We start from the raw sequence: 25,212 nt of genomic DNA on the forward strand, positions 1-25,212 counted from the left end.
TATGTCTCTCATCTTATAGAGACACCAACTAATCAGTCTATTTGGAGTATATTAGAAGGACTGTCAAGATGTGATGTGGTACCAGACTTTAAGTTTCTATAATGGAAAATGCTATTAATACAAATGTTTGAGAATTAAAAAGTCAAATGATCTTGTGTTACTAGACATGATAGTTATCTTAATGAGAAAGCCCCAGAGGCCTAAAGGGTTAAATACTTGTAAAATCCTACAGGTGCTTTCAAAAATACTGTGAAGTAAGCAAGTGCCTCTTGTTGGTTGATGAGTTTATAATTTTAAACATGGCAACTTAAAGTCTTTTGTCATCCACAGTTATATATGATTTGCTGCTCATAAAACTAAAGCATTGTTGGTTCTGTGTTTAGCTGTCCTCCTATAGGTTCCTATGGACTTTTTCCAGCCACTTTTATTGTATTCAGTACTTTGGGATGGCTCTGTAAACAGATGAAGCCAATAATGTATTAACAGTACCAACTGAGAGAAAGTATGGTTAACTGAGGTTACTAAAAACAAAAAGCAATTCAAATCAATTGGCAATCTACAAAAAGAGTTAAAGATTTTAAAAGCTATTATTAAAATTGCTATATTGGTCTACTATGCTATGTTATATGTGTGTACATATTGTATGTCTACATGGGGAAATTTTATTAAGAGTTTTATTTTAAATGGCTTATCGATAAGATTGTCCATAAATTTAAGCTGCTAAAATAAATCAAAGATACATTTTAATTTGTGGGACCTGAATCTGTGTATCATATGTTTTAGACTTGTTGGGAGAAAGAAACTAAAAACATTTTAGATGGTTGTGCTTAAGTTTACTGGCTAAACAAACTACACCATGTTAGATATTTAAGAGGTGTTTTCAAATACATGATTCTTAAAATTTATAGAAGGCATTGGACCTTCTGGTAAATGTTTTCTTAAGTTGTTATCTAATGGTTGAAACGGTTTGCTAAGTATTCATGTGATATTGCTATTGTCAGCAAGCGATCTAGGACTTGCTCCCTCATTTCTCTATTCTAAGCCCAACTTGTTCTTTCATTTCTCTATTCTCTTCAAGGTAGGAAACTAATTCTATTATGAAGGAATCTGTAGGATGCACAATTTAATCTTTAGACCTTATAAAAGAGATGGCTAACATTTTTCTGCAATAGCATAGCCAAAATAAGAACTTAAATAATAATCTCATAGCTAGATTCACTTCGCCATCAGCGAAGTATACAGTAAGTAGAAAAAACCTCCCTTTCAGACCAAAGGGAAAGAAAGTTTTAAAGTGAGAATATAATTTTCCTCATGGGCATTGTCTACCTTAGAAAAACTACTACAGAACATGCCTGTGACTATAGACTTGTAGTTCAGGCCACCGAAGATTAGAGATGGGACACGGGTACTCCCTTGACTTGCATCCTCTGGTCTGCTTTAACACAATCCAGGAGGAAAAAAAAGCTAGGCATCAGAAGCAATGGGTGGCAGGCCTATTAATGGCTGATCTGTACAGTGATCTGCCCTCAAGGAGACCCAACAGGCCATCCACTGCAGTGGTTTTCAAGGTGGTAAGCCTGGGCTTCAGCAGAAGTCAGCTTGTGAAGAGCCCTGGCAGCTCTGCCAAGAGTTGGATCACTGGAAATGGACCTGCCCTGGAGTCGAAGGATGCCCAGGTTAGAGCCACAGATCTTATTGGCTCTAAGCTGAAAAGCCCTTTACTCAGCCCAACTTCCAAAGTGACCACTGCAGCTGAGGGGACGGCCAAGTAGGGTCAGCAACATTGCAGGCAGAACTGTAAATTTCTTGTTAGAGATGCCACCTGCCTTTACCTGGCCAGCTCTCCTCCCAGGCCAGCCAAGTAATGAAAGTCAACAGAGTGCCTTCCCCTAGGAGGTTCACACCTCCCTTAGGATATACACCATGTGAAGAGATAGATAGGTCTGGGCCTCTGAATTTACAAGGCCTAAAGCCCACCAGATTATTATCAAGCCCCTTCTATCAGGTTCTATTTGCCTCTCAATCAGAAAACTTAATTGTAGCTTAGCACCTTTCTTAGCTCCTCTAATAATGACTCTGTCCTTTGTTCTAGGCCCTGTCTAGTGCACTTGGGCCTCATTCCTTTGTAATCATAACCTCTACTCTGCCACCAATGGCTCTACTTCCAACCTGTGTGTACTGATGGTCCTCTTCCCCACTTAATGCTGTATAATTGTTCAAACCTGGTAAATGCCACTCTTAGGATCATTGGTTACTATCCTCACCCTGTCTTTTATGACCTTGTCTAAATATGATCAGAGTCGGCAAACTTGGAAGGCTTCCATAGCCTTGGCAACTCATGACAACAGCCTAGGGTGGTTACTGGCGCCATAAACTAGAGTGTCAATTTGTTGGGTCAACAACAGGAGTCACTATGCACTTGCTCCTCATGTGGGATCTCTGTCCTTAATGTGCTGTACATTGTGATTTAATGCTATAACTAGTACTCAAACAGTATGTTTCACTTTGTGTTTCTATGTGGGTGCAAACTGTTGAAATCTTTATACTAAATTGATCTTCTGTATATAAAGAGAATTGAAAATGAATCTTGATGCAAATGGAAGGGGAGAGGGAGCGGGAGAGGGGAGGGTTGCGGGTGGGAGGGAAGTTATGGGAGGGGGAAACCATTGTAATCCATAAGCTGTACACTGGAAATTTATATTCATTAAATAAAAGTTAAAAAAAAAGAAGAACCTTCCTTTTGCAACAACAGCGATGCAACCACAGGACATTATGCTAATGGAAATATGTATGACACAGAAAGAAAACTACTATGTTATCTCACATAGAAAGTCTAATAATATTGAAAATTTAAAAGTTGAATACATAGAACAGAAAATAGAATGATAGCTACCAGTGGTGGGTGTGGTAGGAGGAGAGGATAGAGGTCAACATATACAAAGTTGTAGTTATGGAGGATGAAGTAGTCTAGAGAACTAATGTACATCATGAGACCCATGGTTATGGTTAGTAATATTGCATTGTGTCCTGGAAACTTGCTAAGAGAGCAGATTTTTGAATGATCATGAAACAAAGCAAATTACAAAGGAGTAACAGATTATGACTATGTTAGTTACCTAACATGAGTGTTTGAAATAATGATTTCATTATGTATGACAAGTCTTCAAAAAGTTGATGGAAATGCATATGATGAAAAAACTATGAATTTCAAACTTTTGAACAAAAATCTTTTTTAAAAAAGATTTATTGGGGCTGGCACTGTGGCATAGCAGGTAAAGCCATAGTCTGCAGTGCCAGCATCCCGTATGGGCTCCAGTTCAAGTCTTGGCTGCTCCACTTCTAATCCAGCTCTCTGCTGTGGCCTGAGAAAGCAGTAGAAGATGGCCCAAGTCCTTGGGCCCTTGCACCCACCTGGGAGCCCCAGAAGAAGCACCTGGCTCCTGGCTTCAGATCAGCGCAGCTCTGCCTGTTGTGGCCAACTGGGGAGTGAGCCAGTGGTTGGAAGGCCTTTCTCTCACTCTCTCTGCCTCTCCTTCCCTATCTATGTAACTCTGACTTTCAAATAAACAAATAAATCTTTTTAAAAAATCTTAAAAAAAAAGGACTTGTGCCATCTTCTGTTTTCCCAGTCCCTAGCAGAGAGCTGGATAAGAAGTGGAGTGGAAAGGACTCAAACAGGCACCCATATGGAATGCTGGCACTGCAGGCAGTGGCTTTACCTGCTGCACCACAGCACCGGCCCCACCAAACTGTTTTTTAGTTTCATTTTGCACAAACCTTTTGAAATATCCTCCTATATCAAAATGTATTGTATACCTTAATATATCATCTAAACCAAAGAGAGAGTAAATAAAATATCATCTAAATCAAAGATAGAGTAAATAAAATTATCGTTGAAAATCACAGAAGACAAAGCTGCAGCATCTACTCTGTTCTCAAATAAAACTTTCTATATATACAATGTATTTTTAACTCTACAGAATCAGAAATAGACTCAGCAACAGCGCACCCCCCCCTTTATTTCCTCAAAAGGATTCATGTTTGCTAGAGATGATTACTAAAGAACAGAGCAGCATGTACCAAAGAGCACAAAGCCTAACAAAGAGGAAGATGAGGGCCATGACAACAATCTAAATATCTTTTAGTATTCTTTCTCCTAGAATCCCTTTGAGGCTATTCTGTTCCTGAATGCTGTCAAATCTTGTTCCCTCCACAGAACCTGCTCTGCTACTCCATCCTTCTTCCAAATTCCTTCTCTCCTTCCCAATACATTTTTGTTCTGCCTTGATTTCTTTAAAAAAACCTTTATTTATTTATTTATTTATTTATTTATTTAACAGGTGGAGAGTTACAGAGAGACAGAGGCAGACAGAGAGAGAGAAGTCTTCACTCACCAAATAGCCACAATGGCCAGAGCTTCACCAATCTGAAGCCAGGAAACAGGAGCTTCTTCCCCGTCTCCCACGTGAGCAGAGGCCCAAGGACTTGGGCCATCTTCCATTGCCTTCCCAGGCCATAGCCAAGAGCTGGCTTGGAAGTGGAACAGCCACAACTTAAACTGGTGCCTATATGGGAGGACTCGAACCTGCGCCCATATTGGATGCCAGCACTGGATGCAGCAGCTTTATCCACTATGCCACAGTGCTGGCCCCTCCAAATCCATCCTGATTTAGGGAGCAGTCTTCTCTATAGTGTCATACAACCTCTAATGGACACAACTGAAGCTAGCAATGTCTTTTGTTTGGAATCATATCTATGATCACTTCATTCTTGAAAGGTTTTGTAAACTCTTTCCCATCTACTTTCTTCTCACCAAAATTTTCATTGAGTCCCCTTTGCCAAAACAGTGATGTCATTTTGTTAATAGTGTACACATATATTTCCCCATTTTAGCCAATCAGTTTACAGTAATAACTTTTACATCCTCATCTAGGTTATAACCTGCTGAAATTAAATTTCATATTATTTTCTTCTATTGTTTGCCTAAGGCCTCACTGAGTATATTGAATCCACCTTGGCCACAGGCACCTGCTCATTTCCTTTACATATGTTAATCAGTTTACAAGTAATGGCAGGTTCTTCCTTTGCCTGTCTTCTACATCTGCAGCTTCTTTGTCTCTGCAAAAGGAGGTATACTTCAAGCCTGCCTCCTCTCATGTACTCTCCCATTACTAACAGAGGTCTCTCCCTCTATATAGTTTTGCATCTCTGACATTGTTTTTGGTTGTTTGCTAATTTCTTTATGATAAATCTGGTCCTGATACCTCTAAAGTCCACCAGAATTCACAAATCTAAAAATAGCTTTTAAAGTCTGAGCAACATAAGCTGCACCAAAAATTTTCCCTGTGAGAAGGGATTGTAAGAACTGTCCCTTGAATACATTCTAAAAAAAAAAAAAAAAACATGGTAATGTCATCAAAAAGAAACCCTGAAAACCTGTTCCAGAATAAAGGAGACCAAATATAACTAAATGAAGTACATGATCCTAGACAAAATCATGTAACGGAGTTTTTTTTGTTTTTTTTTTTTTTTTTTTTTTTTGTTTTTGTTTTTTTTTAATCCACAAAGGACATTGGTGGGTAAATTGACCAAAATAGAATACGGATGAGAGATTAACTGAAAGTTACATGTCAGCATTAAGTTTACTGAAGGAAATAATTGAACGTGTAAGAGAATTCTCTCTGCTTAAGAAGTACACAATGAAAAACTCAAAGAAAAGTGCATCATGTATGAAATGTATTCTCACATGCTCAGGAATGTATGTGTGGTTTTTTTGCACATGCACAAAGGGTGAGGAAAGACAGAAAGGAAGGAAGGAGACAGAGAAAAGAAATGGAAAACTGATCAAAATGTTAATAATAGGTAAATCTGAATAAAGGGCATACTATCCATGAAACTTTTCTGCAAATATAATTAGCCTGACACACACACATTTTCTTACATAGACCCTTAACTACATTTTCATGTGTTTTACCTAACTTTTGCAATTTTTAACTTTCATTCCCACAGCTGCCACAGCTATACACAGCCAGTTGTCTCAGGTTCTGTCCCAGGCAAAATCCTGGGGTCTGCTGTCTGCATTTGAAGCAGTGAATGTTTCAGCATGATTTTGCATACTACTGGAAAGGAGTACGCAAGGAAGGGTTTTTTCCTAGTGTATAATGTAAAACCAAAGAGAATCAATGTTTTATGAAACCATGTTTACAGCATGTAACTACTAATCTCTTTCTTACATGGTACCACATCTTGATTCCTTGGGCTTTTAGGATGTGAATTGATTTCCAGATTTTCTTCTGTGCCATTTCTATTGCATCTTCTCCACTGGATTTCCTTCTTTCACATCTCTGTTTTCTGTTAATTTTGTGGGACCCTCTCCCCTTCTTGCCATCCGCAAAATTATTTTAAAAAAATTTTTTAATAACAGTTGTATTGAAATTAATTCATATATCCGTGAAAATTTATAATTCAGATTTTTCTCAGTTGAACATTCATTTCCTGAACCAATTTTAAAACAATTTCTTGACTTCAAAAGAAAATTTCATACCCTTTAGTTATTAACCCCTCACCTTTCATCTCCCAGCCTTCACAAGCAACTAATATACTTTGTATCTATAGATTATCCTATTCTAGATATTTTATAAGGATGGAATGTGGTCATTTGCAACTGACTTCTTTCACTTAGGGTGATGTTTTTCAAGGCTCATTCTTGTTGTAGCATTCATCAGTGTTTCCTTTTTATGGCTGAATTATATTTCATTGTAAGTATGTGCCACACTTTCCTTATCCATTCATCAGCGGATGGACATTTGTGTGGTTTCCACATTTGGCTGCTGTGAATGCTGTTGCTGTGAATATTTATGTGCCATTTCTGTGTGCATAATTTTTAATTTCTCTTGTGTATAATGCCTAGGAGAAAAATTGCTGGCTTAAATGGCAACTCTGTGTTTAATATTTTAAGGAACTGTCAAACTGTTTTCCAAAACACACCATTTTCATTCTCTTTAGCAGTATGTAAGACTTTGTATCTCTCTACATTTTCTCAAACCTTATTATCTGTTTTTTCCCCAGTTTTTATTTATTTGTTTTCATTTTATTTGAAAGACAGAGAGACAGACAAACCAACAGAAACAGAGAAACAGATGGGGAGAGATCTGCCATCTGCAGGTTCACTGCCCAAATGCCCATAACAATGGGCCAAGCCAAAGCTAGGAGACTGGAATTCCATGCAGATCTCTGAAGTGAGTGGTAGGGACCCAAGTACTTGAGCCATCACCTGCTGCCACCCAGAGTTCACATTAGCAGGAAGTTAGATAAGAGGAGGAAGAGGGGCTGGCACTGTGGCACAGCAGGTTAAAGCCCTGGCCTGGGGCTCCAGCATCCCATATGGGTACTGGTTCTTGTTCCTACTGCTCCTCTTCGTATCCAGCTCTCTGCTGTGGTCAGGGATGGCAGTAGAAGATGGCCCATGTCCTTGGGCACCTGCACCCATGTGGAAGACCTGGAAGAGGCTCCGGGCCCCTGGCTTCAGATCGGCACAGCTCCAGCCATTGCAGCCATCTGAGGAGTGAGCCAGCAGATGGAGGACCTCTCTCTCGATATTTGCCTCTCTGTAACTCTTTCAAATAAATAAAATAAATCTTTTTTAAAAGCCACAGGAAACACATTAAAAAAAAAAGAGGTGGAAGAGCCAGATTCAAACCAAGCACTTGGATGTGGGATGGTAGCATCCCAAGAAGTGCTTCAACTCATTGTGCCAAATGCCTACCCCTGTTATCTGGTATTTTGATTGTGATCATTCTAGTAGGTGTGAAGTGGCATTTCATAGTGGTTTTCTACTTTCTTTATGAGAAATGAAGTCAAGGAGCTTCTGTTATAATTCTTTACTTTCAGTGGCATTTTAGGAAGGACACGAACTATTAGTATAGTTGATCTACTAAGTATAACTGGAAGCAAAATGACCTATTTTAAATTTTTAAAAGGAAAAAATTTCTTCTAAATATTTGAAAACATTTGCATAGCAATCTCAGGGTTTTGTCCACCTGTACCGTTTCCTACTTCAGTTCCTTTTAATGTTATGTTGTCTGTGTGGTTAAGGAACTGTAATGCTGTGCACTGAATTTGTTCTGTAAGATTACTTTCTGTATGGAGTAGGGGTAGGAATACCTTCTAATGACTCCTCAGGATTAACCTGAAGGCAGAGCAGAACTGATTGCCAAAAACTACAAAGCTCAATGTGGTTTTTCTTCTGTTTTGTTTGTTTGTTTGTTTGTTTTTTGTTTTTGACAGGCAGAGTTAGACAGAGAGAGAGAGACAGAGAGAAAGGTCTTCCTTCTGGTGGTTCACCCCCCATATGGCCGCTACGGCCTGTGCGTTGCGTTGATCCGAAGCCAGGAGCTAGGTGCTTCCTCTTGGCCTCCAATGCATGTGCAGGGCCCAAGCATTTGGGCCACCCTCCACTGCCTTCCTGGACCACAGCAGAGAGCTGGACTGGAAGAGGAGCAACTGGGACAGAATCTGGCACCCCAACTGGGACTAGAACCTGGGGTGCTGGTGCCGCAGGCAAAAGATTAGCCTAGTGAGCCGCAGTACTGGCCAGCTCAATGTGTTTTAATCACCAATGGTTTTTATATTTGTTGTGGTTAAATATGTTCGTCATGTGGTAAATATCAAACAAATTTTGAGAGCATTTACATAAGGCAAATAACATACCTTCTAAGAGATGAATGAACAATTTAAATTGTTGTAAATTTACACTTTAATCATAGTGTAATGATGGGGTACATCACACCTGCCAAATGGTGACTGAAAGTTGTAGAGTAAGTACATGGAGAATCACATTATTCTACTTGATCCTGTGTATGTTTAAACATCTTTGTGATGAAAAACTTCAAGAAAAAGATATTGAGTGCCTCGTGAAGAGAGGAAGGAGGTAGTAAGGATTTCTGGCATGCATAAGTCAATCCATCAAGACCAGAGTTTAGTTATGTCTCAATAAAGACATTTCTAGAAGTCTGATTCCTTTGTAGTTGAGTACTGTGGAGGGAAAATGATTTTTTCTGTGAGGAAGGAGGAAAAAATGGAAGGAAGAAAGGAAGGAAGGAACGAAGGAAGGAAGTTATTTGATGAAGACTTCCATGAGGTAGCTTCTAGTTACTCTGTAAATGGTGAGTCCAACACATGTGCTGACCAAGGAGAGATAGCGTAAGTTTCAGGAAAGTGTAGGAGATCTCAAATGGTTTTGAGTAGAATGGAAGAGAGTATGAACAAGAGAATCGGTGACTTAAGTTCTGTTTTATTTGTTCACTGTTACATAGGATAGGATAATGATTTGTAAATTGAGTGAATAAATTATTTCCAGGCAGTGCTAGAGCTACCCCTAAAATCAGTAGAGTTGATCATAAATTTAATACAATAGTTATTAGTCACTTATAGGAATGCATTTCTGGAAAAGCCAGAGAAATGGGATATTGCCAGACAGGAAAGATTAAAGTAGATTGGATGAGAGTCGTTTGGAGCAAGGGCTTTTAAATAAGACAATAAATAAGACAATTTAAATAAGACAATAAACTCTGCTTAAAGAGGGAGTAATGCAGATATGGGGCTGGTGGGAAGACGAATAAGTGGAAAGATTATGACTCAGAGTTCAAAAGTTGACAAATATACAGGGTATGCTGCAAAGTTAGAGGGTTGAGGTCAAAGGGTCAGACTATAATACTTCACATGGCAGAGACATTCCCAGTGGTAAACTCTGGGGTGTGGCAGTAACTTAACTGGAGTAAGACTCTAGATGGGAGAGTAGAGATCTCCAGTTTACTCTGTAAATGGTCAGTCCAACACATCTGCTAACCAAGGAGAGACAGCATAAGTTTCAGGAAAGTGTAGGAGATCTCAAATGGTTTTGAGTAGAATGGAAGAGAGCATGAACTAGGGAATAGGTAACTTAAGTTCTGTTTCATTTGTTCACTGTTACATAGGTTAGGATAATGATTTGTAAATTGAGTGAATAAATTATTTCCAGGCAGTGCTAGAGCTACCCCTAAAATCAGTAGAGTTGATCATAAATTTAATACAATAGTTATTAGTCACTTATAGGAATGCATTTCTGGAAAAGCCAGAGAAATGGGATATTGCCAGACAGGAAAGATTAAAGTGGATTGGAAGAGAGTCATTTGGAGTGGAGCCCTTTAAATATTATCTTGAAGACAATAAAATCTGCTTAAAGAGGGAGGAAATGCAGACATGAGGCTATTGGGTAGATGAATAAGTGGAAAAATTATGAGCCAGAGTTCAAAAGTTGACAAATATACAGTATATGCTGCAAAGTTAGAGGGTTGAGGTCAAAGGGTCAGACTATAATACTTCAGATGGCAGACATTCCCAGTGGTAAACACTGGGGTGTGGCAGCAACTTAACTGGAGTAAGACTCTAGATGGGAGAGTAGAGGTCTCCATGTTATTGATTTGTCAATCCACATGGATATTAGCTCCTCCACTGATCTCCACTGCTTCCAGTTCCTTGCCTTGGGCCACATCCCACATTGTTTACCATCCCAGGACCTCCACAGAATCTCCATTGATTCTGCAACATTAAGCTTCAGACAATGCAGGTGGAATGGCATAACTCCGTATAAGAAGATAGAAGTATGGTAGAGTGAGGGGGCTGCAGTGAACATGTTTTAGTTTTGTTTTATTTTGACAACCAGAATTTCCAACTTTTTACTTTAAAGCTACCTTAAGTGCCTTCCAGGAAATTGTTCAATGTTTTAACATTTATTTATTTGAAAGGCTGAGTGTGGGGCTGGTGTTGCAGCATTAGCAGGTAAAGTGCGGGCGTCCCATATGGGTGCCAATTCATGTCCTGGCTACTCTACTTCCAATGCAACTCCCTGCTAATAGCCTGGAAAAGCAGTGGAGGATGGTATTTGGACCCTGTCACCCTTCTGGGAGACATTGATGATGCTCCTGGCTCTTCACTTCAGCCTGGTCTCACACTGGCTATTGGGGCCATCTGGAGAGTGAACCAGCACATGGAAGATTCTCTCCCTCTCTTCCTCCCTGTGGCTCTGAATTTCAAAAAAAAGAACAAATCTTTTAAAAATAAAGACAGAGATACAGAATGAAAGAGAGACAGAGAGACATATCATCCATCTTCTGGCTGAAAGTCCTAATAGCTGTCAATGCTGGAGGTAGTCAAGACAAAAGTTACGAGCCCAAATCTCCATTTGGGTCTCCCACATGGGTGGCAGGGGGCTACCTTCATAAGCTTATTTTCCAGTAGGAAAACATCAATGCCCCAAAGTATGGTTTCCCAATGCATTACTATGCCTCTCACGACAGATTCTCAACCAACAATTCTAATGTTTCTAGACCTTAACCCAATCAATCCCATGTCTACTATGGCAGTAATCTTCAACCCCGCCTGAGGCGAAGTTCACCCACCTGTGACATCCTCTAGTCATTACAATATTTTCTTTAAAAAATAAGTTTATGCACAATTTTCTGAAAAAGATATGTGACTTTGACCCTCTTCAGATGTGATGACTTACCTCCTTTATTCCTCCAGAGGCCAAGAAATAGTCAGTGAGGTGCAGGGTATATGGGCTGCAACACAATATACTTACAGACTAGGAAACAGCACATGTCCTCAGACTTCTCCAGGTCAGAAGGGCCTTAAGGGGCAGTTGATAACCATCCCCCTAGAGCTCAGTGGTATGTCATCATTTAAATCCAAAAGAGATAATGAGTAAGTGCTGAACTAATTCTTTTCCCTAAGTATAAACCCTATGTTACTCAAATCTCATGTCTCCAAATAGTACACATAAAGACAACAATCATTAGAACATTTATTACGAAAAATAGTATTTTCAAAAATGGATGAGTTATTTGGTAGGAGGAAATCTTCCTCCCTGGAAATGCTGAAGGAGCATTTTATGTTTGAAAAGTAGACACAGATCTCCCAATACAGTGCCTTCAGAAAATGTAGGTGTGGTTGGAGATAGCTGGCTGGCTTGACGCCTGCAGGTATGGTTTGGATGGGGCAGGAACTCTTTATTGGGCATGGATGCCAGATGCCTCTGCAATAGCGGCTGATCCTTGAATGCTACTACTTTCTGGGGCTGTCTCACCCTGTCTTTGTTCAGGGCATTCTTTGAGGGGTAATTTTGGTCAGCCAAGGGCACTTCTTGGCTACAGGACTTTGTAGTTTTTGTTTTACAGGAGGAAGCTGTGTAGTTAAAAGGATGTCCCTGGACAGTATCTGCCTGGGACTGTAATTGTGCCTTAAGTGTTTTCACAGGCTTTGTCAGAGAAGAACGTGATTCTTGGGGGCAGGTGATTCTGACACCACGGCTACTCCCTGGTTTCACATTTAACACCTTGCCAATGTCTGTCGTCACTTTCAGAGTTTTGGTGTTGCCAGTAGAAGCAGCTCTACTATTAACTTTGCTTTGTCTCTGCACAGATGATGGTGGGGAGGTCCCATTCCCAAGGAACCTTTCTTGCCTTTTGTTTGTCCTGTTAGGACAAATCCATTGCAAAAATGTCTTTATTTGTTTTTTAAACAGATTTTCAGGAGGAGGCTGATCCTTCAGTGATGAGGTTGGGGAAGATCTGCTTCCAAGCATCTTCTTTAATGCCCTGTCTTGAGCAGGGCAGCTGTTCCTCCTGGGTTGTGGTGTCCCCAACCCTGCATCCCCTTCACCAAGATCTCCTGATTTGGGATTTGGTGGGACATTCTTATCCCAGCAGTTCTGCAGGATATGCTTAGGGACCCAGGGCTCCTGATGCTGTTCCATGCTGACTGGTGTGCTGTCCAAATGTACGTGCATAACCTGAGAAGCTTCGATCTTCCCATTGGAGACACCCTGGGCATGAGTCTTCAAGGTTTTGGAAATCAAGTTATCTGAGGCAACAGCCATATCAATAGTCTGCTCTTTAACAGAGATATGATCCCTATCCTGCAATTTCAACTTTAATTCTTTAATCAAGTTGTTTTTAAATTCTGATAGTTTAGGATCCTGGGAAACTGATGTTGGTGAGGGAATTTCAGTAGCCAGGATAGTTTCTTCATTCTTTGTTTTCACAGCTACTGCTGTAGAGTCCCCTGACTTGTTGGTTGTCAAGGCATTGGCAGATTTTGATTGAAGAGCAAGGAGCTCCTTTGCCTTAAATATCTCTCTAGACTTGTTAAACATTGGGAAGTATTCTGAAGTCTTTACTTTGGGAGCCTGAAGCCTTTCTTCTTTGTTGCTGGAACTCATTCTCTTATCCTTTGGCTCAGGTCTAGTCCCATCATGATTCGTGGACACCAGCACTCGGCTGTGTCCACTGTCTGGTCCAGTCTGTTTCTTAATTTCTTTGCCTGTGATGCATGGACAAGTCTGTCTGCCACCCTTAATCTGAACACCTGCAATCTCCTGGTTTTCCTCTGGGGACAGTGGTCTCAGGTCCCCCTGTCCTCCCTTCCCTACAAGTGATGCAGCAGGAAGGAGATGATCCAGATTGGGTGCTGACTTTATCTTCAATTTGTCTCTACACATTGGTGTAGAGCTCCTACCAAGTGAAGTGGACACCATAACTTTGGAATGCATCGCAGAACTAAGGCTATCTTGGGAGGAACAATAGGAATGGCCTAAGGAAGAAGATGAGTCCTCTCTCTTGTTGAAGATCTGTATGGATTCAAGGACCCTGGTGGGAAGGCCACACCTCATCCTCATGCAAAAACTGCTTATATGTTCTTCCAGCATCTTTTGTTTGCCAGAAGCTAAGAAAGAAATCTCCTGGTAAGTGTTCAAGCTAATGTTTCTCACAGATAATGCCCCATCTATCTGTTTTTGGCTGTGAGATTTCTCAGCAAAGGACATTGTCTGCTTGACGGCATGCCATGAACTATGGACAGTTTCAGGAAGTCTACCCTCATTTATTTCCCCAATTTTCTTATTCAAATGTTCTTTGAGTGCATTTTCTAATTGTTTCTGACTTATACTTATCCCTGAGGCCCTTGAATCATTTCCATACAGACTCACTGTATGACTTCCTTGATCTTTATCAGAGTCAGACCCTAAACTGTTATCTGAGTATCCATCTGGGTCACTCAATAGATGATCACTAGGGCCATTCTTTGGGCTATGTCTCTGATTGCCCTTCTCATTGTTATCTGACTGAGACTCTTCTGAGCTTGTCTCATGGGAGATTGGAAGTCGGCTTGATTCAGAATTCCTTAAATTGTTGCTACTCTGTTCCTTCAACAAAGATATCCATTTGAGTCTCTGAAAACTCTTTGGTGCATATATTTCAGGAACATCTCTCTCAGGATTCACCAGTGTCAGAGACTCATGGACCCTGTGGGGTAGGCCCCATCGGTGTTGAATGAGTCTCTTTCTAAGGTGGTATTCAAATTTCTTACGAAGCTCACTGCTCAGAGGGTAATCTCCAGGAATGATGGAGATTGGAACATGGATTTTGGAGGACTGGCTCACCAATGAAAAGTTGGGAGGTGGAGGACAATAGTATTCCTGAGATGTTTGGACCATCGAGGGTAAACCCCATAAACGTTCCTGTTCTTTCTGTAGCACATTGTATTCTAGTTGATGAAGTTCAGATTGCATGAGACACTGTGCCTCATTATGGGGTCTATGGAAGCACACTCCACAGATCCTAAGCTGGAAATCGGGAGATGTTGGTAGCATTGGGATTGGAGATTGAAGGTTGGACTGAGACTGGGCCTGAGTAGCATGTTGTGACTGTGATTGGGAGAAAATTTTAGTTGAGGATTGAGATTGGATCTCAGGCAAGATCAGAGGCTGGAAATTGGAAAGTCCTAAAGATCCTTGAGATGTAGAAGCTTTGGAGATGCCATTAAAGATGACCAAAGTTGAGGGGCAGTCATCTGAATGATGGATAATTGAGCACAAAGACTCACTGTGCAAAGATGGAAGACCGAAAAAGTATTGCATACATTTTTCTTGTAACTGATTGTCAGAGGACCTAGACGATGGAGGCTGCTGATTCATTTGCAGCTCCTCTGGTTTGCCTTTGCTGTTTCTAAAACAAAGGGAGTCTTGTTCTAAGTTGGAAGAGGACAAGTCTTTGGCATCCTTGACCTGGGCCTGCTGCCAGGATGATTCTGGCATTGAATGGTCAATTTCACTGACTCTTGGAGTATCAGTTGACAACCCATCAGGGCTATTCATTGCAGATAGAGCAAACTCTGGATGGAGATCATTTTCTGATCTCTGAGTATGTTGTGGTGTGGGAGGGCAAATAGCAATAGGTTGGGGTGGGAAAGGGTCCACTGGGAGTTTTGAAGCCAAGGGAGGAATAGGCTCTGGTGGTACTGAGTCGGCTGGTGGTTCGGGGGACAGCAAACCAGGTAAAGAAGCACCATGGTTAAGTGAGACAGTAGAAGGGGGAGGTGGAGATGGCACACGCAAAGAGGCTGATTTTTGGCCTCTTGGACGAGTTTTTGAGTGGCCAGATGTCACAGTGAATGAGGTCTTAATCACAGAATCTGAGGAAGCCACATAATGCACAGAGGAAGTATCTAGCAGGTACCCCAGTGACAACAGTCGACTGACTTTGGCAGCCACTCTGTTACACACCGTACAGTGAGGGTCTGGACACAGCAGGTGACGGAAGCTGGTGGTATCTTGATGTTGGCTCTGGGGCTACAGGAAACAGGAAGAAAAAGCTGCGGTCAAGACCAGAACATGGAAAGGAGGGTCTGCTGGCCTAGTGGGGGTAGGGATAGCCCAAGCCTACTGTTCCCGTCACCTCACATTTGTAATGTCACACTATACACTGTAGCCCCTCCCTGAGGCTTTCATCACATTCCGTTCCTATGGCTACCTGCCTACTTCATAATGGCAGGCTTCACTGATTCCCTGGAATATATGGAACATGTTAAAAAAAAAGGGGGGGGGACCAGGAAAAAGAGGAAAGATTAATCACCTTTTCAAAACAGAAAGAAGCTTCCATCCCTCCTCTGCTTCTTTCTGGTTAATCCTTGTACCTGGGAAATCAGGAGAGTAGAACATATGTAATGAAAGTAGAAGCATAAGAAGCATAGAGGAGTCCCCCTATGGGAGCCTCTGGGGATACTAAATTCTGAATGCGCCAAGAATCAGTAATTATGGAAAGATTGTCACTAATATTAGTAAGACTCACATGTGTATGTGGCAATATTTATAAAGTACTTTCACATATGTTATACAGTGTGATGCTAAAACTCACCACATGAAGCAGAGATATCAGCAGACTGCTCAGTGAAGAATGAGAGTACCCGAGAAGTCATAGGACATCTATAAAGGTGGGAGACTGAAGTTCTGACTACAAGACAACTAGTAGTCCATACTTATTTCTCACATCATCATCTTTTGGGCAGTACCCATTGTCCATGCATCTCAGATTCCTGCCCACAGATGGGCTAAGGAAGAACTCTGAGAAATGTCTCAGGTTGACTGTCTTTCCCATGACTTTCTCCTCTGAGTATTCTGTTTTCACAGAGAAACTGTATATAGCAACTGACATTTTGAGGCCCTGGATCTGAGTCATGAAGGATCACCCTTGCAAAGCTCAGTGTGAACACAGAGAACCTTACCTCTAAATGTTCCACCTTTCCACCGCCTCTTGGCTCTACCCCGACACTGAGAACAAAAAGTAAAGAATGAGGGACTGAGTTTCATTTCTCTTCCTCCTTTTACCACCCTGAATATCTCTTCATCTTAAACTATAGACATGTATTCCTTACATTACTAATATTTACAGGTGGGATTTTATCCTGGAAACCTCTACCATACCAGATAGGGGGTCTGTGAGCTTCACTTGTAAGCCTTTGTTCCCCCCCAAACCCATCCCTGCCTAGCCTCTGCCCCTAGGAAGGTGGTGCTCTGTCCTTCCTCAGATTTCCCATCTCTGGCTTCTCTCTGAGGAAACCAAACTCATTTAGAAATGTGAGAACATCGCTTCTCGGCCTTTTGGCTAAGATCAAGTGTAGAAATGTGAGAACAGAAATGGGAAACAACAGCAACATCAACATCTCTCTTGGAGTTCACCCATAGTCCCTTACCTTTTTGATGGTCTTATTTTTCCAGATGGTTGTGAAAAATAGCTTTAATACCAGGTAGCTCAGGTACAAAAAGATCAACCCCAACCCACTAATAAAAGTGTAGTTGAGGTTGCTATCAATAAAAATAGAGCTGAAGCTCAGCCACAGCTCAAAATGGCTCTTCAGAAATGAGAGGACGTACTCCATTATCTGAATCGCAACGCTGCTGAGAGGCAACTGAGGGTTGAGGGGTCAAGCCCTTGACTATATAGTTCCAGCTCTACATCACAGACCATGAGTCACAAAGGTAGTCTGAGGCCAGAGAGGATGACATCATGATGTGCCTGCAGAACCTCTTATCCAGCCCTTTCACTCTATCTTCAAACTCCATGCTTTCTCCTATCCCATGTCAAAATTCTATCTATAATTCAGATGTTACCTGAGTCCACTTTACTAGTAGGTGCCCTTGGCTTAAAGCTCACCAATTCCACAGCCTTGAAAGTCTGAATTTTTGCTTGTCTCCAGACATTTATACTCTTAAGATCACATATATCACCAAATCCACCAGCTATACTGTTTTTGCCTTACACCAACCCAGATTCAAAATATAGGTTCGTTATACTTGTTTAGTTTTATGAATGCTAAGTATTATTTTGTTCATTTGTTTCATCCTTTACTGTCTTCAGAGGAGCTCATAATTCAAAAGGCACAAACCACATATGTGTAAAATAAATATATATAATGACTTCAAGCAATGTTGGACTATATTTAGCACTTATTTTCTGGTTATATAGCTTAAACTGTATGAAGACACTTACTTATATATTTACTTGAGAGGCAGAGTTACAGAGAGAAAGGAAGAGAAGGAGAGGGGTCTTATATCCACCAGTTCACTCACCACATGGACACAACAGCCAGAGCTGGGCCAATCGAAATCCAGGAGCATGGGGCTTCTTCTAGGACTCCTATGTGGGTGCAGGGGCCCAAGCACTTGGGCCATCTTCTTGGGCATAGACTCCAGACATGGGGTTAAATACACCCTGTGGTTTTGCATACCCTATGTGTGGCAGTTTAAGCCCCTGAAGATGTTCAGGGCAATGGAGCTTCAGGAGGGTTTAAGCTTCAGGAGGGTTTGGCTTGTGTTAGCTGGTTTCTATCACCCTGGAACTTAGCCTCCAGGCATGAGGTACAATGCCACTAGAGGTCAAAATCTCTGTAGTGGTGGTGGTGGTGGTGTTAACCCTCAAGCTCATTTGGGTTGCTGGGAAAATGTCCCAAACATATACATAATTGCCACTAGGTAGACTAGCTCCTTGGTGGTGTCAGTGCCCTCTAGTTTGCCAGTTATACTAAGTATTGTGGTTAGGAAAATTTAAGGAGCATTGGGTGATGATAAAATACTCAAGATCTAAATCAACCTGCAGGAGAGCCACCAACTGGTCTGGAACAGAGAAAGCCATCTTGGGGTATAAAAAGGAGACTCAGGGATGCCAATTCTCTAACACAAGGAATTTAAGTTGGATGCTTAAGCATAACTGGGCTCACAGAGAGCCATGTCTACTTTTGTCTTTTCAGGTTCTACAGAGACTTTTGAGCTGTGTATAGTAGAGTGCCCATTACTATTGACTTATTCCTTAAGGCACATTTTAAAAAACTGGCTATGGGAGCTCAAACCCCATGAGGAAATTGGTAAAAATAGCATTTTGAGTGTTTGACAATAGAGATAGGATGGAAGCAGAAAGGATACTCCAACATGTAAAAGAGTGCAAATAGCACATTCATAGGATGGCAATATCTACAACTAACATGTAGCAAGCTCAGAGTCAGCCCAGGGGACATCCTGCCAGAGCAGAGGAGTGATTCAGATGTGGGAAGCCAGGAATTCTCCCAAGGGCTTCTCAGTGGGAAATAATTAAGGAAATGTATGACTTTGCCCATTTGGAGAGAGGAGACCTGATGTAAATAGTCTCTTGGATATTTGGAGGGAAAGGACCGAATGCTGTTATAATGAAGTAATGTGCCCCTATACCATCTGTTTCCCAAAGAACTCTGGTGGTCATATCAAATCCCTCTCCTTACTAACCCCTATACCAAGGAGAGAAAGTATCCAGGTGAAGACTGGCAGATAGACTCCACTAACATGCCTTCAGCAAATAATTACAAATATCTACTGATCTTTATAGATACTTCCACAAGATGGATAGAAGTCTCTCCTATTCCTATAGAATAGGCACAAGAAGTGTCCAAAGCCATATTAAAGGAAATAGTTACTTGCTTTGGCCTTCCAGTGTGACAGTGTGACAGTCACCCCTTATTTGTGGCTAAAATTATTCAGCCAGTAGCTACAGATTTAGGGGTCTCATTATCTCCATGCCTCTTGGATACCTCACTCACCAGGTAAAATTGAAAAGGACCATCATAATCTTAAGAATATTCTGGCTAAGTTTTGCCAAGAAACCTTAGTAACATGGCTTCAATGATTGCCTATTGCCCTCCTCAGGATGAGAATGGCCCCTAAGGCTATTTTAAAGCTTCACCATTTGAAATGCTATATGGAAGACACTTCCTCACTTCTGAAATCCTCTTTGATTCAGAAACTCAAGATAAGATATATTATTAATCTAGCTAAGTTGCCAAAGGCTCTTATGGAGTTTGATAACAAAATTTTTCCAGTGCCAAATCCCAAAATCATCCACAGCCTGTCTCCCCAGGAGACTTAGTCTTATTAAAAACTTGGAGAGAAGGCTCTTTCTCTGACCCATTATAGCATAATAGGAGGGACTTCCTAGATGTTACTGAGCCCTCCTACTACTGTTAAGTGACAGGGAATTCTAAGCTGGGTACATTTATCAAGAATTACTAAACCTTTACCTCTTGAATCTACCCAGATATACAGAAGAAGTCTGCCTACTTTTGAAAACTAATTTGTTAACTAATATCAGCAGCTAAAAAAAAGTTCTAAGACATTTCTCTTTGTCCCTGGGCCTTATCATACAAGCTTTCAATTACTAATTTCGAGTTGGAGAATTGGTCTGGTTGCTTAGAAACATGCTAGCATCAGGGAGGAGGAGTTTTAAACATAGGGGACGCTATACTTCCTGTTGTGGAGGCCCCCATGGCCCACCACATGCTACATTCCTGGTTAATAGAGCTATGTATTTCAAATCATATTTTCATTATTTTATTCTGATATTTTCATCTTCAGAGCGGATCCCCTTATTCCAGTTTGTTATTTTCACCTCCGGAGTGGGATTCTAACAGTCTGGAATGGCATTTCTCAGACTGGGTGGTTTATATGTCCTTGGTATGATATATATATATGCATTAAGCTCTCTAATAGGCATAGTAACACTGAGATGTCAGGTTATCAGTTAAGGTAGATGATCGGAGATATAACTGGGCCAAAGTTTAGCCCTATTTACCTCCTGTCTCCCCAGGATACAAGGTGATTTAACTATGAGTAGTTCTACATCTACTCTTTTGGAGATTCCCTTAAAAAAATCTACATTTGACAATTGGGAGGCCCTTTGACTAGATGGGATAAGGAATTATAGCTAATACAATGTATCCATGTAAAATGCTTCAGAATAATTAAGCTCATGAAGAGTTGTGTCTGTTTTTATTTTCTCAGGTCCTACAGAGAGACTGTTAAGCTGTATAGCTCTGCATGCATTCCTGTGAATTTACTTCTAAGGGTGCAGTTTAAAACTTACTATGGGATCACAAATCCCCTTGGGCTAGATGGTAATGGTAACATCTTACATTTTAAAGTGATAATATAGGTGGGATTAAGTGTCAAAGTGACCATGTGAATAGGATTAAGCCTTTACTACTACTAATAATAGAGTTAAAGAGGAGTAAATGTTCCAACATGGAAAGGAGTCTGTGCCGCAGACTCATAGAGTGACAATCACTTTAAGTAGCACTCAGTGACCTCAAAATCAGCCCTAAAGGCATTCTGGTCTGGCTAAAAAGCCCACAAGACCATTTCAGGCATGGAAAGCCAGGACACTCATGCAAAAAGTGTCCATGCATGGAAAACCTCCCTGGGTGACACCCCAGTGGAAAAGAGTGGCCATCAAAGAAGGATGTACTTTTCTCTGGAGGGAGGAGAGAACTTCCACTTTGCTTATGGCCTTCTCTGAATACTGATGGAGTTTGTGAAACTCAAAAGGCTTCCATGGCCTAGGCAGTTCATGTCAAGAGCCTCGGCTGATAACTGATGTCACACGTAAGAGTGTGAATTGTTAAATTAACAACAGGAGTCATTGTGTACTAACTTCCCATGTAGAACCTCTGTTCTCAAAAGAACTGCAGTATTAACATTAATGGTAATACTTGATCCCAATGATTTACTTTGCTATATTATGCATCATAAGTTCTAGTGATGTCTAAGTGTCAAGCTCCATTGCCTGTATTCTTAGGTATTACTTTAAAGTTTATTAAGTGCCTCAAATGTAAGATCTTGGATACATGTCTGTGAAATTCCTGTATCATATGTTTTAACATGGGGTCAGATATTAAGAGGCAGCTGAGGAGATTTCTAAGAATGGCAAAATTCTGTGGACTTCAGATTCCAAGATTTGGATTCTAAGCTTTTGTGTATAGCTTTAAAGAGGCCCTGATGCAGACTCTGTACTGAAAAGGGTAACTGCAAAAGTTGTTCCAGGAAACTAAGGAGCTTCTTCTAACTAAAACTGCAGGATTGGGAATTGCTGATGACAGGATCCTGTGGAATTGGATTGCAAGATTCAGATTCCAAGCTTTTGTGTATAGCTTTAAAGATGCCCTAATGAAGACTCCATTCTGAAAAGGGTAGCTACAAAAGTTGTTATGGATTCCAGGATTTGGATTCTAAGCCTTATGTTTGCTTAAACAGCCCCTGACACAGACACACTGTGCTGGACAGGGGAGCTGCAAAAGGTGTTCCAAGGAATCAAGGAGTTTTTAACAAAACACTCCAACATCAGAAATTCCTGAGCAAGCCATTCATAATAAGATCCTCTTCAGATCAGTTTCAGCTTAAAGAAAAGGGACCTGACCAGGTGCTATTGAGCACAACTACCTCTGTGAAATGAGGATTAAACTTCTACCTCATAAGTCTTCACAAGTGCATGTGAAAGACATGCCTGATTGTTTCTATAAGCCAATCAGAAACCTTAAGTACTTCAAAAAGCAAAAAGGATAAGCAAACCTTTTACCTTTGTCACCTTAAGGCAAACATACTGTACCTGTCTTCCTTGATTATCTCTGGAAACGGTTATTGATGATAAAGCTACCTAATGGTTTCTTCTATTGTAATTCTCTATACTCAAGCTAAATGGGTTTATAATCTACATAAGGGTACCGTGTCACTACCCACTATCTGCGAATCTGTAAGATACATTGTTTTCATCTAAAGGGGCACCCCACTTATGATTGGTTTATACTAAATGACAAACTTGTATGTTTCAGAACACAACCTCTGGGAAAAACTGACCATGCGGGAGACACCGACATTGGCAATGACTGAGACTACTCCAGCTCACAAAACAAATTTGTTAGATAGGATAGGCAGAGACTTCCAGACCCTGGATAGGCAGGGCCTGCACTGCGCCCCTCATAAGCAGGAAGCAGTTACAGAAGAGATGATTCGACATTCATCAATTTCCCTTAGGATTAAGGGATGGAGTCTCTGAGGGGGGAATGAAGTAGGGAGGCATACAGGTTAAAATCGATTAGGTTTGTGAGCTGGAAGACCACGCCTTCACCATGCCCCAGTGTGACCTCATGCCCCTACCTGGCTACACCTGGGTGCCCACCAGCCAATAAGGTTAATTAACCACTCCCCTCTGAGAGTGGATTAAAAGCCTGGGACACGGTGTGTCCACCCCCCTTCTTTGCCCTGGCCTCTAGCCAGGAGGGGGATGGCTGTAGCCCTGCACCTCCAGGGTGCATGGCCTTCAGGTCACCCACCCTAGGCTTCCTGGCCTAGGTGCTCCTCCATGTGGATGGTTCCTAGTACTCGGTATGAACTCAGATTTACTCCTCTCTCTCTCTCTTAGATAAAGCTCTCTCTCCTATGCATTTTCTCACTAAATAAAAGCCTAAAATGTACCATGCTGCCTTGTGTATTTATGCCAGTATTTAGAATTCTTCTCTGAATATTAGGCAAGAACTCCCTCAGCTTATTAATATTGGGAATTTATAAATAAGCATATGGTGATATCATCTGGCACCCTGAATTCTGGTAATATATGTGGCTCCCCAGACTTGACTTCTGGGGAACTTTAAGGGGCACATTTTCACATGGATTTTAGGGGTCATTTCCTTTATCAATATCTGACAGGAGACAAGTGGGCAGGGATCAGAGTGTTGAGAAACTTTTTCCATATTTGCAGATTCTGGTTTGTACATTAGGAAACTAGCCAAGATTGTTTCTTCCAAACCCTTTCCAAGGATCAAACAAGGAATTTGATATATGAATTTTTAAAGACAAAGTTACAGTCCAGGGATTCCCCATATTAACATAGGTAGGGGAAGTCAACCAAGAGCAGTCCTAAAAAGACACAAAGAATACAAAGTACAGGTTACATTTGCTTCCCAAATGCCTCCTTTTTCATGTAGTACCAAATTGTATAATAGAATGTGCCTGCTGAAATGAGTGGAGATTACAACTATCTCAAGCATGGTGGCTTAGCTATTCCTTGGTCTTTGTGCCAAGCTCTGACATAGGGGAATCCTTGTAAATACTTTTGGGAAATCATTAGTCTAAAAATTATCTCAGGGGGTAGGGGTTGTTTGTGGTCATTTGGCACAGTGGTTAACCTACTGCTTGGGATGTTCACATCCCATATGAAGAGTTCAAGTCTGAAATTTGCTTCCAATTCCAGCTTCCTGAAAATGTGTACCTTGGGAGGTAGCAGATGACCACTCAAGTACTTGAGGCTCTGCCACCATGTGGGAGATATGGATTGGGTTCCATGCTCCTGGCTTCAGCCAGGCCCAGCCCTGGCTGTTATGAGCATTATCTCTCATTTGCTCTCTCTCTCATCTCTGTCTTACAAATATGATGAAAATAAATACATTTTATTAAAAAAAAGAAAATTTTTCATGGAAGCAAAACTTGCAGTGATCTCTTCTCATGCGTATGCTGTGGGAATGAGAACAGCCTGTCATTCTTGACACCTTTTAAATCTTCTTTTCATTATATAATTGTTTTACTAAAATATTAATTTTCATGTGTCATGATTAGTATATAATAGTGGCTAGATATGTATTTATGTAAAGAGATAGATCAATGGATGAATGAATATCTGGAGTTATATAAACTAATCTGTTTTTTATTTAATGCCAACCATTTAAAAGTTACCAAGTCTAAGGGTCACTCAGCAAACATTTCTACATTTCAGTGCTAGACACTGAAATGTAGAAATCAAAATGTCATCCCTATGCACACAGTCTACGAGAAAGATGGATGGGTAAATAAGTAATGACAACATAACACATATTCTAGATAAGGAAATTTAAAGTGCCAGGAAAGGAAGCAGAAATTAACACTTCCTTGACGAGCTGGAGAAAACTTCTATGGAAATGATGTGTGACCTCTTCAAGGAGAAGTGGAACTTCAATGGGCAAAATACTGAGAGATGGCGTTACATGTAGGAAGTGGAATGTTAAAAAGTAAAAAGAGTTGAAGAGGTTGCTGTAGCATGGAATAAACTGCAAGCCACCTGACACCACTGTGACTCAGGGTGTGTGAAATGGAAATTACTTGAAATGGAATGGAAATTGTGGTCTGAGGTGAAATGATGAGGACATGATGATTTTGAAGTAAGAACAGGACTCTCAAGTGGGACTGAATGACAATTAGTGGGAGGTACAAAATAGAGGTGAGGGGAAGTGATAAGAAGAAAATATGTCCAGACAACAATGGAGGGTATATAGGACTCAAGGACTCCTGGTCTCTACCACCTTTTCAAAGGCATACTTCATCCTTTCTCCAGGACAGTCCACCCAACAAGCAGGGAGAACGACTGCCCAGAAAAACATCAACCTCAATCAACAATTAACATAATGACCTTTATTTTTCATGTAACAATTAAATATGACCAGATTACAATAAAAAGAGTACAAATGAAGTCAGCAGATCACACTACTGGAGGAAAATCTCAGTGAATTATACTCCAA

At 40.9% G+C, this 25,212-nt stretch overlaps 1 protein-coding gene across 1 annotated transcript; it reads right to left on the reverse strand.

The window, feature by feature from the left end:
- Positions 1 to 8,131: 8,131 nt before the first annotated feature.
- Positions 8,132 to 17,250, reverse strand: LOC133754272 (spermatogenesis-associated protein 31D1-like). Its single transcript, XM_062184747.1, has 5 exons — positions 17,065 to 17,250; positions 16,597 to 16,642; positions 16,362 to 16,489; positions 12,125 to 15,664; positions 8,132 to 8,188 (listed from the first exon to the last, which is right to left on the reverse strand). The coding sequence occupies exons 1-5, from the start codon at positions 17,248 to 17,250 to the stop codon at positions 8,132 to 8,134; spliced, it is 3,957 nt and encodes a 1,318-aa protein (XP_062040731.1).
- Between the last annotated feature and the right edge of the window lie 7,962 nt (positions 17,251 to 25,212).

The sequence above is a fragment of the Lepus europaeus genome (genome assembly GCF_033115175.1).
Source record: "Lepus europaeus isolate LE1 chromosome 12 unlocalized genomic scaffold, mLepTim1.pri SUPER_12_unloc_1, whole genome shotgun sequence".
NCBI lineage: Eukaryota > Metazoa > Chordata > Mammalia > Lagomorpha > Leporidae > Lepus > Lepus europaeus.